The following is a 16,319-nucleotide window of genomic DNA, read 5'->3' as shown; positions in this document are numbered from 1 at the left end:
GAAAATATTCTATATCCTGATTGTGTTGGTGGTTACACCAGTGTATCTGTTGTTCTTGTTCAGTATCTCCTGGAGTTTGCTCAAATTCATGTCCAATGAGTCGGTGACCATTATCCAACTATCTCATCCTCTGCCTCATATAACTATAGATTAAATTGGGTGCATTTATTGCAGTAAGTTAGACTTTAATAAATATGACTGTAACTACAAAAATTTAAAAGACACATGTACAGTAAATTCCCTGGTGTTCCAGTGGTTAGGACCCTGTACTTTTAACTACCGAGGGTCCTGTTTCAATCCCTGATTGGGGAACTAAAATCCCACAAGCCAAATAGCACAGCCCTCTCCCTACCCCCAGGCCCTCAAAAAAAGCATGTGTGCAAAAAAAATATTTTTTTAAGTTTTAAAAATGTTTTATTTATTTAGGCTGCATTGGGTCTTCTGTTGCGCGCCAGCTTTTCTGGTTAAAACAAGCAGGGCTACTCTTTAGGTGTTGTGCTCAGGCTTTCCATTGCTGTGGTTTCTATTGTTGTAGAGCATGGGTTCTAGTTGCCTCAGGGCATGTGGAATCTTCCCAGACCAAGGATCAGAACCTGTGTCCCCTGCATTGGCAGGCAGATTATCAACCACTGGACCACCAGGGAAATCCCCCCGCCCCCAATTTTTTAAAATAATGATCATTGGCATATACAATATGACTGCCATTAAATTTTTTTTTTTAATGTTGGAAACGAATTAAAGTACCTATCTTACCCATGTTTTGGGGTCAAAGATTTTCTGGACTGCCTGTCTTATCTTATGATTTATATATACATTATATAATATATATATAATGTTATGAGTGTTATCTATGACCTATATGTGAGTCCTGTAGTGTAGTGTGACATCATTGCAGAGACATTTATCAAGCTCTAACTTATGTTAATGGGCAGTAATAAAACAGCTTAAATTTAAGCGAATAAATAAAAATTATTCCACACAAAAGGCAGTTAAGTATTTTAAGGAAAGCTCTTTCTCCTGTTTTCTTTCAGCCTCAAGGTACTGCAGCATGCTGATTGAGGAAGGAGGGTTGCAGCATTTATACAACATCAAAGAACACGAACAGACTGATCCCCATGTCCAGCAGATTGCTGTGGCCATTCTGGACAGCTTAGAAAAACACATTGTACGCCATGGGAGGCCACCTCCCTGTAAAAAGCAGTCCCAGGCCAGACTAAATTGATAGCCATAGGTAATTGGATAATGGAGTCACAGAAATTCTTTTTGTGATAAGTTCACTTGGAATAGCTTACCCTCTGTGATGTTTTAGGGGTTTCTATGATAAGAGTCATAAGATGAGTATGGGGTTGACAGTGTACAGTACTGCCCATGTGAACAGTCTCTGATTTGTCTTGTGATTTTTAACTTATTAGGCAAGAAGGGTCTCTTCCTTCACCATTGCCTTTTAGGAAGATTTCCACATCTTTCAGTGTTTGAACTTATCTGTGCTTAAAATTCTACAGTTTTATGATGAAGTTTGCACGAACCCTTAGGCCAGACTTTTCTGATTTTAAAGTCTCTTCCAATCAATTTGCAGCTTCAGATAAGCTGTTAACTTGATTGCTGGCACTGCTTCAGTTGTAAATTTTATACTGCTTCTGTATAAAATGCCTTTATTCTCTGTGTATCTTTTATAAGATGTCCTTCTTAGTGTGAAAGAATGGAAATCTGAGTCCTACTCTTGAGAAAGCTACTTACTGGCTAGTGCCAGGATGGCTGGCAGAAAATACGTTAAAAACTACTAAGGGAGAATAGAGGTTAAGAACTGGGAAAAGGCCTGCTCTTGAGGTATTTTTAAACTGGGACTGGCTAATCTTCTGGAACCCACCTCTCCTAAGACACTGAGCAGTAGCTTGTTGTTCATATTAATTCTTGGAGACGTGGACTGCCGCTTCCTATACAGACTGCAGGTTACTCTCTAGAAATATTTCCCCAAGCTACCACGGTGTAAAATATTACAGCATTCTGTGTTAGAGATTAATTAACTGTCTGAATCTCTTTATGTCATATTGTTGTGAAAAAATCGTCTCTTGCTAAAACTGACTGTTCTTTTCTCTCTATTTCAAAGTCATTTTGTTCGGTGGAATAGAGACCATATATGGTGTTACCTGCTCACTTAAAATAATTAATTAACAACAGTAAATTTTGCCACAAGAAGTTAATTTTCTTTTGTTTCAAAATATATGTATCTTAATGTTTTCCTGTTAGGGAAAGATATCCCCGTCTCACTGCCAAAAATAAATAAGAATTAGATGATTGTTAAATGTAATGATTCTAGTTGCAGTGCAGAAAAGGAAATATTTTGTGATAGGTTATTTTTTAGACAGTTTTCTTTTCTTTAGGAGAGTTGTTATAGTATAGTAAAGAATCAATTATAATAGCAGTTGGGAGGCAGCAAGTCACCAAGAGAGTTATTTTCCATTTTAAATTTTAGTTTGTGAATAAGGTTAACCTGCAGTCTTAGATAACTGCATTGTTTTCATAGATGGCCAAAATATTTTCAATAGAGATTTTAAATGGTACATTTAAATCATTGTGATCATTCAGAAGCATTTTTATTTAGAAAGGAGCTGGCTTATTAGTATGCTGTTAACATTTTGACATACATGTTTCATACCACTATCACAGTAATCATACTTGAATTATTTGGTACTCCTTTACAGAAATAAAAACTAAAAGAAAATAGGTATTTAGAATCACTAAAAACCATTTTAAATTGTGGGTTAATTCTGACTCAAGGAATTTTTATAGGTGTAAGATAAATTTTCACAGGTTAAGTATTTCAGAGGAAACGGAAATTTCTTTTTAAAATGTCCCCTTTTCCTGGGTTTTAAATATCTAAGGCAAAATGTCAAAAATAGGATATCCTACAATAGCTTAGAAGTTGGTAGCTGTGTGGACCATTTCCAGGTCTTCTGGCTTGTGTAGTTAAGGAAAAGCCTATTTGAGAAGTTTGGTTTCAAGTTTCTGTTGTATCCTATTTAAAACAAAAGTACATGCTCCTTGTAGGCCAATCCTAGGTTTTTTGTCTTTATAAATTGTTTTCAAATATGGCTAAAAATGTATGGAAAACAATTAACCCCTTCATTACTCAGAATAACTTGTTGATAGATGAAGACTCAAATATATTTAAATTGAAATTTACTACTTTGAGCACCGGTAATGGCCAGATACTTCTGAGTCTTAAAAGCAAGATAATTAGGCACATCCCAGACAGATAAAAATTTTAGTGCCTTTGTGATTGGGATGACTCTTAAAATTGTGTATCTAATTATGGCACAGAATTGTCTATAAGGTCTTAAATCTGACTACAATTCAGTATATATATATATGTTTATATAAATAAATTGAGGGCTTCCCTGGTGGCTCAGACGGTAAAGAATTTGCCTACAATGCAGGAGACCTGGGTTTGATCCCTGGGTTGGGAAGATCCCCTGGAGAAGGAAATGGCAACCTATTCCTGTATTCTTGCCTGAAGAATTCCACAGACAGAGCAGCCTAGTGGGCTATAGTCCGTGGGGTTGCAAAGAATTGGACATGACTGAGCAACTTTCACTCATTGATACATAAATTATGAGGTGTAACTGGCATGTCTCTTAAGGTAGAATCTATTCGGCCTCCTGTTTGCATTTGTACACTAGAATGTAATGGAACTTGGTGCCTTCAAGGGTTACCTCTTCAGTGGGTTAGAGGTGCTGTTTCAAGCACAATTTAGATTAGGGTTGAACCACTCATTGTTCAAATCATTGGTGTGCTCAGATATTGCAAATTATCACTACGTCAGTCCACAAACAGCAAGATTTAAACCTACTAAAGGAAATGGAATTAGACTTTTTAGACTATAATGATGCCTGTTGTTATCAATGAGTAAAACAAGAGGAGTCTAAAATTAAAGCAAAAATAATTAAGGTATATCATTCTTCCCATCAAGTAAGTTTTGCTGTTCTCTTTATACTCTAAAAAAATCATTTTGTCCTTTTGTATTTGAAAAGAAACATAAACCAAGTAGTAATAACTTACTTTACTCTCTGGCCAAATACTCAGTGGCTACTGCTCTTAGTTGAGAATTTAAAAAATCATATCAGACTCACAGACCCAGGAATTGACCTTAAATGTTGCTGTTTTTACTCCTGGACAGAAATGCTATTTAGTGGCACTAGTCAATTTAAGTGAATGACCCAGGTGGAGATATGAATCTCACAAGGCAACTGTGGAAATTAAATTTCATATCTTAGGTTTGCAAGCTTCCAAAGAATCAAGGATTCAAGTTTTAAAACATTGGTCCTGAATATCCAGCCTAGGAAGTTAATCTTGCTGGTGGGACCTTTTGAGTTGGCCCTTTTTCTCCCCCGTCAGTCATTTGACTGTATTTTAAATTATGCATTGCTCAGGATAGTATTGGGCCATCTTCTAGATCTTTGGAACACATTTTGATGAAAACATATTTTGTTTCAGTGTGTGCTGAATTAGGGTAGAATCAATTAATAAACCATGGTTTTGGTTTAGTGCTTTAGAATGGCTGACATTCTTCCTCCCCCTGCTCTCCACCCCTTAGGAAACACTGTGCAGCAGTACCCAAGGTTGAAAAAGAGGTCATGAGTAGCCAGGAAAATAAACTTGCTGTATTGTATATGTTGAAACCTACCCTTCTCCTGCCCTCTAATAGTATGTTTACATTATTTGGTTATTGTGCAACTTTTATCTTGAGATAAACAGTATTAAACTGAAGGTGTAAGTTAAAGGCAGTGTCATACTGTCAGCTGATGTGGGCAGTTTTATCTGTATGTTACTTTTTTGGGGGACTTTATATGGCTAGGGTTTCCAAGTAGTGTTCTGAGACAACTTACAGAGAGGTTTGCAAACTTATGGTTTCCCTCTGAAATCCATTGTAGCATTGGATATTGAGTATTTAAACTTTACCATTTGATTTGTATTGACACATTTTTCATTTTTTTGTGTTAACTCATGAACTGTTTATTTAAGTAATAATGCAAATCCAAGCTTCATCCAGTGATGAAAATAGCAGTATGATAGAAGATTTTGCTGAGTGTGCTTAAAATGTGTAATTGCTTTATCTTTTTTAGTATTTCATAGATTTTGCATGACATGTACACTCCTAATTATGCATTTTTTGGCTTCCAAATCTTAACTGAAGACATTCAGTGTTAACCTAAGAAAGAGCTTTCCCTGCCTGTTTTTACCCTCCCCCAATGTTTTTAATAAATTATGGGAAAATCAATACTATTCTCATTTTCTGGATGAAGCAAAGCTTTGCTGGAGAGCACAACCTGACTGCATAGCTAGACACAATGGCTGTTAAGAATATTTAGAAAATCCAAATATATCAAATTATGAGAAATAAATAATTCACTAATAATGTGTGCTTAATTTTTGAAGTTACTTTGGAAAATTGTCAAATTGGGTTCTTTTAAGTTTATTTTAATCAGCTTAGAAGCAAGAAGCTACTTAGCTAATGAAAGCTGTGACATACTTCATAAAAGCAGGAAATTCTTGAGAGCATTTAATAATGGGAGGATGTTATGTCAAGATTTATACTCTCAGATAACTTGTAAGAATAAAATTTTAAATCCCTGACTTTTGTAGCATTCCCACTGTCAAATTCTCACTGACTTGTGAGTGTGGAAAAAGATATCTTTTGCTTGAATTCTGGTGGAAGAGTTCAACTCTTTTCAAAAGATATGAAAAATTCATTGGAAAATACGTATACATTTCAAAGTCTCTCAGTTATCTGGACTGAAGGCACTGTTCTTGCTGTGGCCAGATGAATGGGAGTGTCCTGTACCTGAATCATGCTAGATATTAAGTCAGGACATCGTTAGGTATTAATGTTGTGTGTACAGATTTTTGTTTGGGGTTTTTGTTTGTTTTTTTGCTTAAATAAATGTTACAAATTTTATGTAAAGTGCGTCTTGTCTACATTTATTCTAGACATTTGCTTTAAAATTTAAAACTAATGCAGATTCCTTGGCCATCCACTTATAACAATTGCTTTCTCAATGGCCAGTGATTTTACTGCAAAAATTTCCAGTGTTGTTTTTTTTTTCCCAGGACCTGGAACTCCATTCATTCATTTCATTAAATTCCCACGCTAGGTGCTGTTTGGGCTTCCCTGGTGGCTCAGACAATAAAGAATCTACCTGCAATGCAGGAGATGTGGGTTTGACCCCTGGGTCAGGAAGATCCCTTGGAGAAGGGAATGGCTACCCATTCCACTATTCTTGCGTGGAGAATTCCGTTGACAGAGGAGCCTGGCCGGCTACAGACCACGAGGTCACAAAGAGTAGGACATGACTGAGCAACTAACACAAACACAGGTACTGTTCATGTGTTGGAACTTATATAAGTCCCTCAGAGAATTTATAGTTTTGTCAAGAAGAGGAAGTAGTAAACAGATAAATATTACATAACACTCCACAGTATTTGTTGTAGAGCCACAGAAACTATACTAATCAACACTGGGCTCCCATCAACAGCCCAAGAACACTTCTAAAGAGCATATCTGAGTTGATAGCCATTCACACAACTGTTGAGATGATTAACTGGCATTATCGTTTAAGTGCATTTAGTGAGGGAGGCTACCAAAAAACAAAGTATTATTAGGAACCTCCCACCCTGGCCAGGCACCATAGTAACCGTTTGCATGAGTGATTTTATGACAGGAGGTCCTAGTAAGGAATATGGAACTAATAAGCCACCACAACCAGAAGAGTTTGGGAAAAGTCAAAAGGGGATACCACGTATCAGACCACCTCCCAGAATCCTCACTGGCATCCATCTTGGCTGAGCACTGTGTGTGCCACCAGGAAGGACTCAGAGTGATTGGCCAAAGACAACCCGGAAACTAATTCCATCACCATAAAACCCGAGACTGAGCTACATGGCAGAACAGTTCTCCCAGATTCCTTTATCCTACTGTTCTCCACCTGGGTGCCCTTTCCAATAAAATCTGCTTTGTCAGCACGTGTGTCTCCTCAGACAATTCTTTTCCGTGTGTTAGACAAGAGCCCACTCTAGGGCCCTGGAAGAGGTCCTCCTTCTTGGAAAAATATAAGAAGCCCATAACCAAGAAGAGTCCTTAGTAAATTTAGTTTCAGAAACCTCATTTTATAATTGAAGAAACTAAGGGAAAATTGTTGTTTTTCAGTTGCTAATTCATGTCTGATTTTCTGTGACCCCATGGACTGCAGCACACCAGGCTTTCCTGTCCTTCACTATCTCCTGTAGGTTGCTCAAGAATTTAAGAACTCATCATTCAATGATGCTATCCAACCATCTCATTCTGTCATCCCCTTCTCTTCCTGCCCTCAGTCTTTCCCAGCATCAGGGTCTTAATGCTCTTGCCCAGATCACACAGCAAGTCAGTGACAAACTCTGCACTTCAGTTCTTACTTCCAAATTCACAATCCAATGGTTCCTCTCTCCCTCTATTATTGCAGTAATAGCATGAGATTGCTTAGCTCTTAGACAATTGTGATTAAGCAGCAAATGAATGATACAGAAAAGAATGCACCAAATGGTCAGAAGTGGACATTGACCATCCTTACTGATGGTGTAGGGCAGCATTAGTGTTTAGAAGCCATAGAATTGTTGACGAATGGTCACTAGAATACTACTGCTTCACTGATAACACAAACATGAGATTAGATGTAGTAGAGTGATAGGGTTTTTAAAAATATTTTATTTATTTTTATTTATTTGGCTGCACTGGGTCTGAGTTCCAGCTCTTGGGATCTTTGATCTTTGCTGGGGCACGCAAGTTCTTTAGTGGCGGCATGGGGACTCTCAGTTATAGCATGTGAGATCTAGTTCCCTGACCAGGGGTGGAACCTGGGCCCCCTGCACTGGGAGTGTGGAATCTTAGACACTGAACCACCAGGAAAGTTACCTTTAAAAGTAGTTTTTAAAATAATTTTTATAATAATTGTTAGCTTTTCTTAACCTTTCATTTTCTCTCCAATAGTTCATTCAATACTAACATGGTATCACTCACTGTGGGCCACACATACTGAGGAAGATAAATACCTTTGGGCAATATTTAACCAAACAAGTTGTTGAGCTGTGTTGTCTATAGCCAACCTTCAAAAAGAAAAAAAGCAAGACTTTCTCCATTCTCCCCCATCCCTTACCCTTTCTAGCAGTTTTTATTATGTAGATTGGCCCAGTCTCTTGGCTAAATTTAAATTCTTTTCTCCTGAGTTATCTTTCTACTTCCTATTCCCTATTCTTAATCTGCATTGTAAGAATCCAATGAATAGCTCTGAGTAACTGCATAACTCTTCAAATTGAGAGGAGTGGGTGAATATCAGAAACCATGAGCACTCACATTAATCATTTTTTGTCTTTTTATAATTTAAGATTCTAATGCAGTCTGAAAATTCAGCCTATAAAAGAGCAAGTCACAGGGTGGGAGTATCGACACGCAGCTCTTCACTTCTAGAAGCCAGCCTTTGGAGCAGGTTTGCGGAAATGACACCAGATTTTGCAGATGAGTGGCTTGTTCCTGTGCATTCAGTAAGACAGCTGTTTAAAATCATCTCGCAGTGACTCAAAAACTGTCACTAAAGGAATGTTTCTCCTAGACTGTGATGTGACTATAAGAGTGAAGAACAACAAAAAACCTCAGCTCTCCTATCACTTTACATCAATACACATTATAAAAGGAACTGTTTTCAATGACAAAGCTAGAATGTAATTGTCATATTTCAATATGGAGATTAAGGAGTTACCAAACACATTTTCTACCTAATTCTTGGTTTCATCAATTCAGTCTTAAATAAAGCCTTTGAAAACTGGAAATAATATGAATAATGAGACAAGTACTGTATTTAACCCTCAAACATGTTATAAGGGAAGAGAATTACTCCTTATTTTACAAATAAGGGGAAGCCTAATGATATGACTTGTTCATATCACATACATAGAAGGTAATTTGTAAAGTAAACCTAGATACTGTTTTAACACCAGCTTCCCCACTCTTTGAATAATCTTTGCTGCTTTGTACAGTCTCAGTAGTGATACTTTTGAATTAAAAAGACAAATGTGGGATTTCCCTGGTGATCCAGTAAGTAGCTAAGACTCCAGGCTCCCAATGCAGGCGGCCCAAGTTTGATGAAACTAGATCTTGCTTGCCACAACTAAGAGTTCGTATGCTGCAACTTCAGATCCCACAGGCCTCAAGCCTCAACGAAGATCAAAGATCCTGTGTAATGCAACTAAGACCTGGCATAGCCAAATGAATAAAAATATATTTTTTAAGACATGTATAATCAAGTCCTCTGAAACTGGTTCATGAAATAAACCACATTATTGTTTGTGGATAAAAGCAATGGATTTGAAGAATCTTCTCTTTTAAAGATCTATGGGAACAGATCAACTATGTGATTTGGAGTCAATCAATTACCACTGTGCCCAATTCTGGTGTAAGAAGGGTATAATTTCAAATAACACTAGTTTCAGTACATTCTGATGATTGACTTAGAATTCCATATATCCAGAAAATACATACAGGCAAGCACTATGCTAAGCATTTTTTTATGTATACTTTTCAGCTGAGCCTTGCAACAGCCTTATAAAGAAGAAAATTATGACATTGATGGGTAAGGAAATTGTGAGGTGTGAAATAACTTTTCCAGGTTCACAGGTTATGAGGTTTCAGAGTCACACATAAGATTTAAGTCTGTCAAACTCTGAAATCTATGCACTTAAATACTGTGCTATAAAGGGGGAAATAGATTTAACCATTCAGGGACAATCTCAAATCTAATTTAAACATTAAGGCTATTCCCACTCATACTTTGGCCTCTCTCAAAGGATGGAACCCGCTGACAGTTTTCCAGGTTTATGATTTGCAACCTCACTGGCCCTTAGTGTCATTATTGTAGTGTCTCCTACAATAAAACATAAGCCTTTTACAACTTAGGGAGAAAATTTCCTCCCTCCCCAAAATAATAGGGCTAAAGAGACCAAGAAACCACCACACTGATACAGATAGAGATTACTTCAATGTGAAAATATCTGAACATGCCTTATCTAACTAGTATGGAGCTTTAGAGGAGTCACCTGCCACAGACCTCATTTGTATGGAGGTCTCCAATCAAAGGGGCACTGACCTTGAGCACGGAGACATTTCCAAATAATTGTATAAACAACTCTCATCAGAACCTTCCATCCTTTGAAGCTCTATACCAACTCCCCTGTCGTATTAAGCCAGTATGTAAACCTTTCCCCACAGCTGTTCCAGGAGTTAGTTTCTATGTAGGTTATTCCCACGTGTGTAATAAAATTTCCCCCTGTTTACCTATTGTCAGTTAATTTATAGGTCTCCTTCCACCTCCAACAATCGGACTTAAGTTGGTGGAGGAGTTTTTCCTCCCATAAGCCTTCACAGTAAGTTCATTAAAAAAATTTTTTTTTAAACTAATAAACACAGAGAGAGAGAGAATGTTGGAATAAAGGACAGCACTTTAAATGGATGCATGTAGTTTTATATGTATCACTTGTCCTTATTTTATTCAGTTTCTGCCCACCTGTGATAACATAGAGACAAGAGTCTTTTTGGATGGCCTAAGAGAAAAATGTCCTTAGTTAATTTCGTTTCCCTGGAGTGGTTTGTCTTTCTTCAAGTTCACTACTTCAGTGTGTTACCTTTTACTAATCAAGTTAGCAAAGAGGGAGCTTGGGGCTTCCCAGAGGGCTCAGTGGTAAAGACTTCCTGCCAATACCTGAAGAGATGTGGGTTTGATCCCAGGGTGGAGAAGACTCCCTGGAGGAGAACATGGCAACCCCGCTGCACTATTCTGCCTGAAAAATCCCATGGACAGAGGAACCTGGCGTGCTACAGTCCAGAACTCAGAGTCCGACAAGACTGAGCGACTGAGCACAGAGGGAGACTAGTCAAGAGGGGGATCGTGGAACTCCAGGCTGCCCCTCCCTAAATACAGGAAGCCTTTTCTTTAGGGCTATTGATACTTTGTACTGCTCTGTGATTGCAGTTCCTTTTTTTTCTAAGTAAGCTCTTTCTATAGTAATACAGGTTTTACTGCTGATCACCACAATAGGAAAAATAAAGCAAAGCCACAGACATAGATAAGACAAAGACTTAATAGTTAGTCTTTGTGTTTTTGATGCCCAGAAAGAGACACTTGCTCAAAGTTTCAGAGCTTCAAATGACCCTTTTCCTTAGAAATTATCTTGCCCACTAGAAAACACAAAAATGACACAGGTGGTGTTGATCTCTTAGTTTTTGAAATTCGGTAAGTTTGGTATTCCAGAAGAGGAAGTGAAGCTCACAGGGTAACTACCCAAAGGTAAGGTGGAGATGGAATCTGAATGCAGGCTTTTTTGACATCAGAGCTCATGATCTTTCCCCTGTATTTCATGCCAATTGTTCAGCAGCTCAGTCGTGTCCGATTCTTTGTGACCCCATTGACTGCAGCACGCCAGGCTTCCCTGTCCTTCACCATCTCCCGCAGCTTGCTCAAACTCCCGCCCATTGAGTCGGTGATGCCACCCAACCATCTTGTCCTCTGTCGTCCCCTTCTCCTGCCTTCAATCTTTCCCATGCCAACATAGTTAAAGAAATTTTACAAAATTCTTAAAGAAATCCAACCATGATCTAAAGAATCTTGACTATATTTTTCTCATTTCATTTCAGAAGTTTAATTTCTTAAGACTTTCCAGTTTATCTGTTCCTGCATTATCCTTTGCCTCTTCTTCAGAGTTATCAGGAAAAGGGAGGGGAATGTCAGGGAAGGGCTCTCTAAAGGAAGTGAAGTCTCAGTGAAATCTGAGGGATTAATACGAATTACTTAGAAGGGGGAGGTAGCATGGACAACAATGAATGTAAGTCTAGAACTGAAACAATTGTACTATATGATGTTAAAATGATAATTAAAAGTGAAATAAAAGTGTTAGTCACTTGTATCTGACTCTTTGTGACCCCATGAACTACAGCCCACCAGGCTCCTCTGTTTATGGAATTCTCCAGGCAAGAATACTGGAGTGGATTGCCATTCCCTTCCCCAGGGGATCTTCCCAACCCAGGGATCAAACCGAGGTTTCCTGTATTGCAGGCAATGTCTTTACTATCTTAGCCAGAATACTAATAATTTAGAGATACAACCAGGAGCCAGAACATGAAGGATGATCTAAGCCATCCTAAGAAGTTTGGATTTTATTCTGAGGACAATGGGGAGACATGGGAAGTGTTTTAAACTGGGGAGAAACATCATTAGATTTGTGTTTAGGTAGAATACTCATTTCAGGTGGGTAAAAGACTGGTTGGGATGGGTCTGGTAATGGATCAGTTAGGAGCATAAAATAAATCATCAGAAATTATTAAATTGAAGTGGAAAACGAGACTAGGTAGGGGATGGATATAGAGGAGGTTAGGGGAGGAAGGCCAGGAGGCACAGTTTATGACAAAAATTTGCTCCTCACTAAGTAGCTGCAACCTTGCCTCTGATTTTGGAGACAAACTTCCTTTTACAGCTACAATTGATTTTTTTCCCAGGTAGCCATTACATGGTGTTTTTTTTTTTTTTTTTCCTGAACAAATATTACTGACTACCTTCTGTAGGTTAGGCACTATTGTTTTTAGTCACTAAGTTGTCTGACCCTTTTGCGATCCCATGGACTGTAGCCCACCAGGCTCCTCTGTCCAAGGGATTTCCCAGGCAAGAACACTAGTTCAGTTCAGTTGCCCAGCTGTGTCTGACTCTTTGCAACCCCATGGACCACAGCACACCAGGCTTCCCTGTCCATCAACAACTCCCGGAGCTTGCTCAAACTCATGTTCCATCGAGTAGGTGATGCCATCCAACCATCTCATCCTCTGTCATCCCCTTCTCCTCCTGCCCTCAATCTTCCCCAGCATCAGGGTTCCTTCCAATGAGTCAGTTCTTTGCATCAGGTGGCCAAAGTATTGGAGTTTCAACTTCAGCATCAGTCCTTCCAATGAATATTCAGGACTGATTTCCTTTAGGATGGACTGGTTGGATCTCCTTGCAGTCCAAGGGACTCTTAAAGAGTCTTCTCCAACACCACAGTTCAAAAGCATCAATTCTTTGGCTCTCAGCTTTGTTTATAGTCCAACTCTCACATCCATACATGACTATTGGAAAAACCACAGCTTTGACTAGATGGATCTTTGCTGGCAAAGTAATGTCTCTGCTTTTTAATATGCTGTCTAGGTTTGGCATAGCTTTTCTTCCAAGGAGGAAGCATCTTTTAATTTCATGGCTGCAGTCACCATCTGCAGTGATTTTGGATCCCCCCAAAATAGACTGGGTTGCTATTTCCTTCTCCAGGGGATCTTCCTGACCCAGGGATCAAACTTGCATCTTCTGTATCACAGGTGAATACTCAGCCATCACGGAAGTCCCTTGGCACTATTTTACACCTGGGTATAACAAAGTCTTTTCCCTCATGTCAAGTTCAGTTCAGTCACTCATTCATGTGTGACTCTTTGGGACCCCATGCACTACAGCACACCAGGCTTCCCTATCCATCACCAACTCTCAGAGCTTGCTCAAACTCATGTCCCTCGAGTCAGTGATGCCATCAACCATCTCATCCTCTGTCATCCCCTTCTCCTCCTGCCTTCAAACTTTTCCAGTATCAGAGACTTTTCCAATGAGTCAGTTCTTCACATCGGGTGACCAAAGTACTGGCTCTTCAGATTCAGCATCAGTCCTTCCAATGAATATACTCAGGACTGATTTCCTTCAGGATTGATTGGTTTAGTCTCCTTGCAGTCCAAGGGCCTCTCACCAGTCTTCTCCAGCATGAGAGTTCAAAAGCATCAATTCTTTGGTGCTCAGCTTTCTTTATAGTCCAACCCTCCCATCCATACATGAACACTGGAAAAACTATAGCTTTGACTAGATGGACCTTTGCTGGCAAAGAGATGTCTCTTCTTTTTAATATGCTGTCTGGGTTGGTCACAGCTTTTCTCCCAAGGAGCAAGCATCTTTTAATTTCATGGCTGCAGTCACCTTCTGCACTGATTTTGGAACCCAAGAAAATAAAGTCTATCACTGTTTCCATTTTTTTCCCCATCTATTTGCCATGAAGTGATGGAACTCGATGCCATGACCTAATTTTTTTGAATTTTGAGTTTTAAGGCAGTTTTTTCACTCTCCTCTTTCACTTTCATTAAGAGACTCTTTAGTTCTTCTTCACTTTCTGCCATAAGGGTGGTGTCATCTGCATATCTGAGGTTATTGATATTTCTCCCAGCAATCTTGATTCCAGCTTATGCTTCATCCAATCTGGTATTTCACATGATGTACTCTGCATAAAAGTTAAATAAGCCTTACTGATAAGGCAACATTTGAGCAAAAAGTTGAAAGAAGTAAGAGAGATACCCATGAATATAACAAGCAGTCCAATGGTGCTGGAGTAGAATAAATAAAGCAAAGAGTGGCAGAAGATGAAGCAAGAGAAGGGCATGGAAAGAACAGATTATGTAGAACCTTGGAGAACACCATCCTTGTGAATCTTTATATTCTGCCTGAGATGGGAAGCTATTGGAGGATTTGGGGTAGAGGATGACATGATGTTTAAAGTGATCACTCTAGTTGCTATGTTGAGAAGAGATTTTAATGGAACAAGCCTGAAAGCTGGGGAACCAGACAGGAGGATATTGTAAGAATCCAAGTTGGTTCTGACAGGGGCTTGGACCAGGGTAGCAGGTGAAAGAGATAAGACATAGTCCTTAGATATATCTTGAAGACAGAGTTGATAGGATTTCCTAACAGATAGGATATTGGATATAAGAATAAGAGAGGAGTTAAAAATTATTTCCAAGGTTTTGTCACAAGCAACAGAAAGGAAGGAGTTGCCATATACTAAAACAGGGAAGACTGGCAGGAAAAGCAGATTAGGATAAGGACAGCAGGAGTTTACTTTTGGACACATTAGGCTATTTTGATAACCAGGTGTATATGTTGAATAGACCACTGAATGTATCACTCAAGTTCAAAAGCAGGGTACAATCTAGACATCAAACATGGATATATCAGCATATAAATTTCTTTTAAAGTTATGAAACTAGACAAAATTACCACAAGGAAGAGAGATTGGATAGGGAAGATGTATAGAAGTACAGAGTCTTGGGGGTACATAAGGATTTAGAACTCTGGGTGATGAGAAATCAAGAGGATGAGAAGAAGCAAAAATGAGGTAGGAGGAGAGGAGAAGAAAGAGGAAGGCATGGGAGAGGAGGAGGAAGAGAAGATGCATCCTGGAAGCCAAATGGAGAAAGTATTTTAGGGAAGAAGAAATGTTCACCTGGGTCAAATGCTGCTGAATGAATAAGATGAGAGAAGAGTGACAACTGAATTCAGCAACCTGGACGTTGAGAAGAATGGTTACTGGAGTGGCAGGGGAGAAAGAAAATGGTAAGAAAAAAATTGGAGACAGCATGTACAGACCACATTTTTGATAAGTTTTGCACAAAAGGGTGAAGAGATATGAGGGCAAGACCTGAATAGGTATTAAGTACTAGAAATTAGGTCAAAATAAGTGTTTTTTTTTTTTTTTTTTTAATTACGGGAAAAGTATCAGCTGGTGGCAATGATCCAAGAAAGGGGAAAAAATAATTCAGGAGAAAGAAAGGATGTTACTGGATGATGTCTTTGAATAAGCAAGAGATGAGACTTATTGCAGAAGCCCAGAACTAGCCAAATTGCCAATATCCATTGGATCATAGAAAAAGCAAGAGAATTTCAGAAAAACATCTGCTTCTGCTTCATTGACTACGTTAAAGCCTTTGACTGTGTGGATCACAACAAACTGTGGAAAATTCTTAAAGAGATCAGAATACCAGACCACATTACCTGTCTCCTGAGAAACTTGTATGCAGGCCAAGAAGCAACAGTTAGAACCAGCCATGGAACAATGGACTTGTTCCAAATTGGGAGAGGTGTACGTCAAGGCTATATATTGTCACCCTGCTTATTTAACTTATATGCAGAGTACATCATGCGAAATGCCAGGCTGGATGAAGCACAAGCTGGAATCAAGATTGCCAGGAGAAATATCAATAACCTCAGATATGCAGATGACACCACCCTTATGGCAGAAAGCAAAGAGGAATTAAAGAGCCTCTTGATAAAGGTGAAAGAAGAAAGTGAAAAATCTGGCTTAAAACAACATTCAAAAATCTAAGATCATGGTATAACTGGTTCCATCATTTCATGGCAAATAGATGGAGAAACAATGGGAACAGTGACAGACTTTATTTTCTTGGGCTCCAA

The 16,319-nt window shown here is 38.7% G+C and overlaps 1 protein-coding gene across 2 annotated transcripts in view; it reads left to right on the top strand.

Moving 5' to 3' along the window:
* Positions 1–7,020, top strand: part of ZYG11B (zyg-11 family member B, cell cycle regulator) — a 76,612-nt gene extending 69,592 nt beyond the window's left edge. Inside the window, exons 14-15 of one of the 2 annotated variants that reach the window (XM_040231160.1) lie at positions 1,032–1,231; positions 6,109–7,020. In XM_040231160.1, the coding sequence (XP_040087094.1) occupies positions 1,032–1,222 (191 nt within the window). In that variant the 3' untranslated portion in view covers positions 1,223–1,231; positions 6,109–7,020. Of the gene's footprint in view, positions 1–1,031; positions 5,966–6,108 lie in introns of those variants that run through there. The other variant, XM_040231159.1, reaches the window with a different exon arrangement.
* The last annotated feature ends 9,299 nt before the right edge of the window (positions 7,021–16,319 follow it).

Source organism: Oryx dammah, unplaced genomic scaffold, assembly GCF_014754425.2.
Source record: "Oryx dammah isolate SB20612 unplaced genomic scaffold, SCBI_Odam_1.1 HiC_scaffold_28, whole genome shotgun sequence".
Lineage (NCBI taxonomy): Eukaryota > Metazoa > Chordata > Mammalia > Artiodactyla > Bovidae > Oryx > Oryx dammah.
This window is presented reverse-complemented; position numbering and strand designations above follow the sequence as displayed.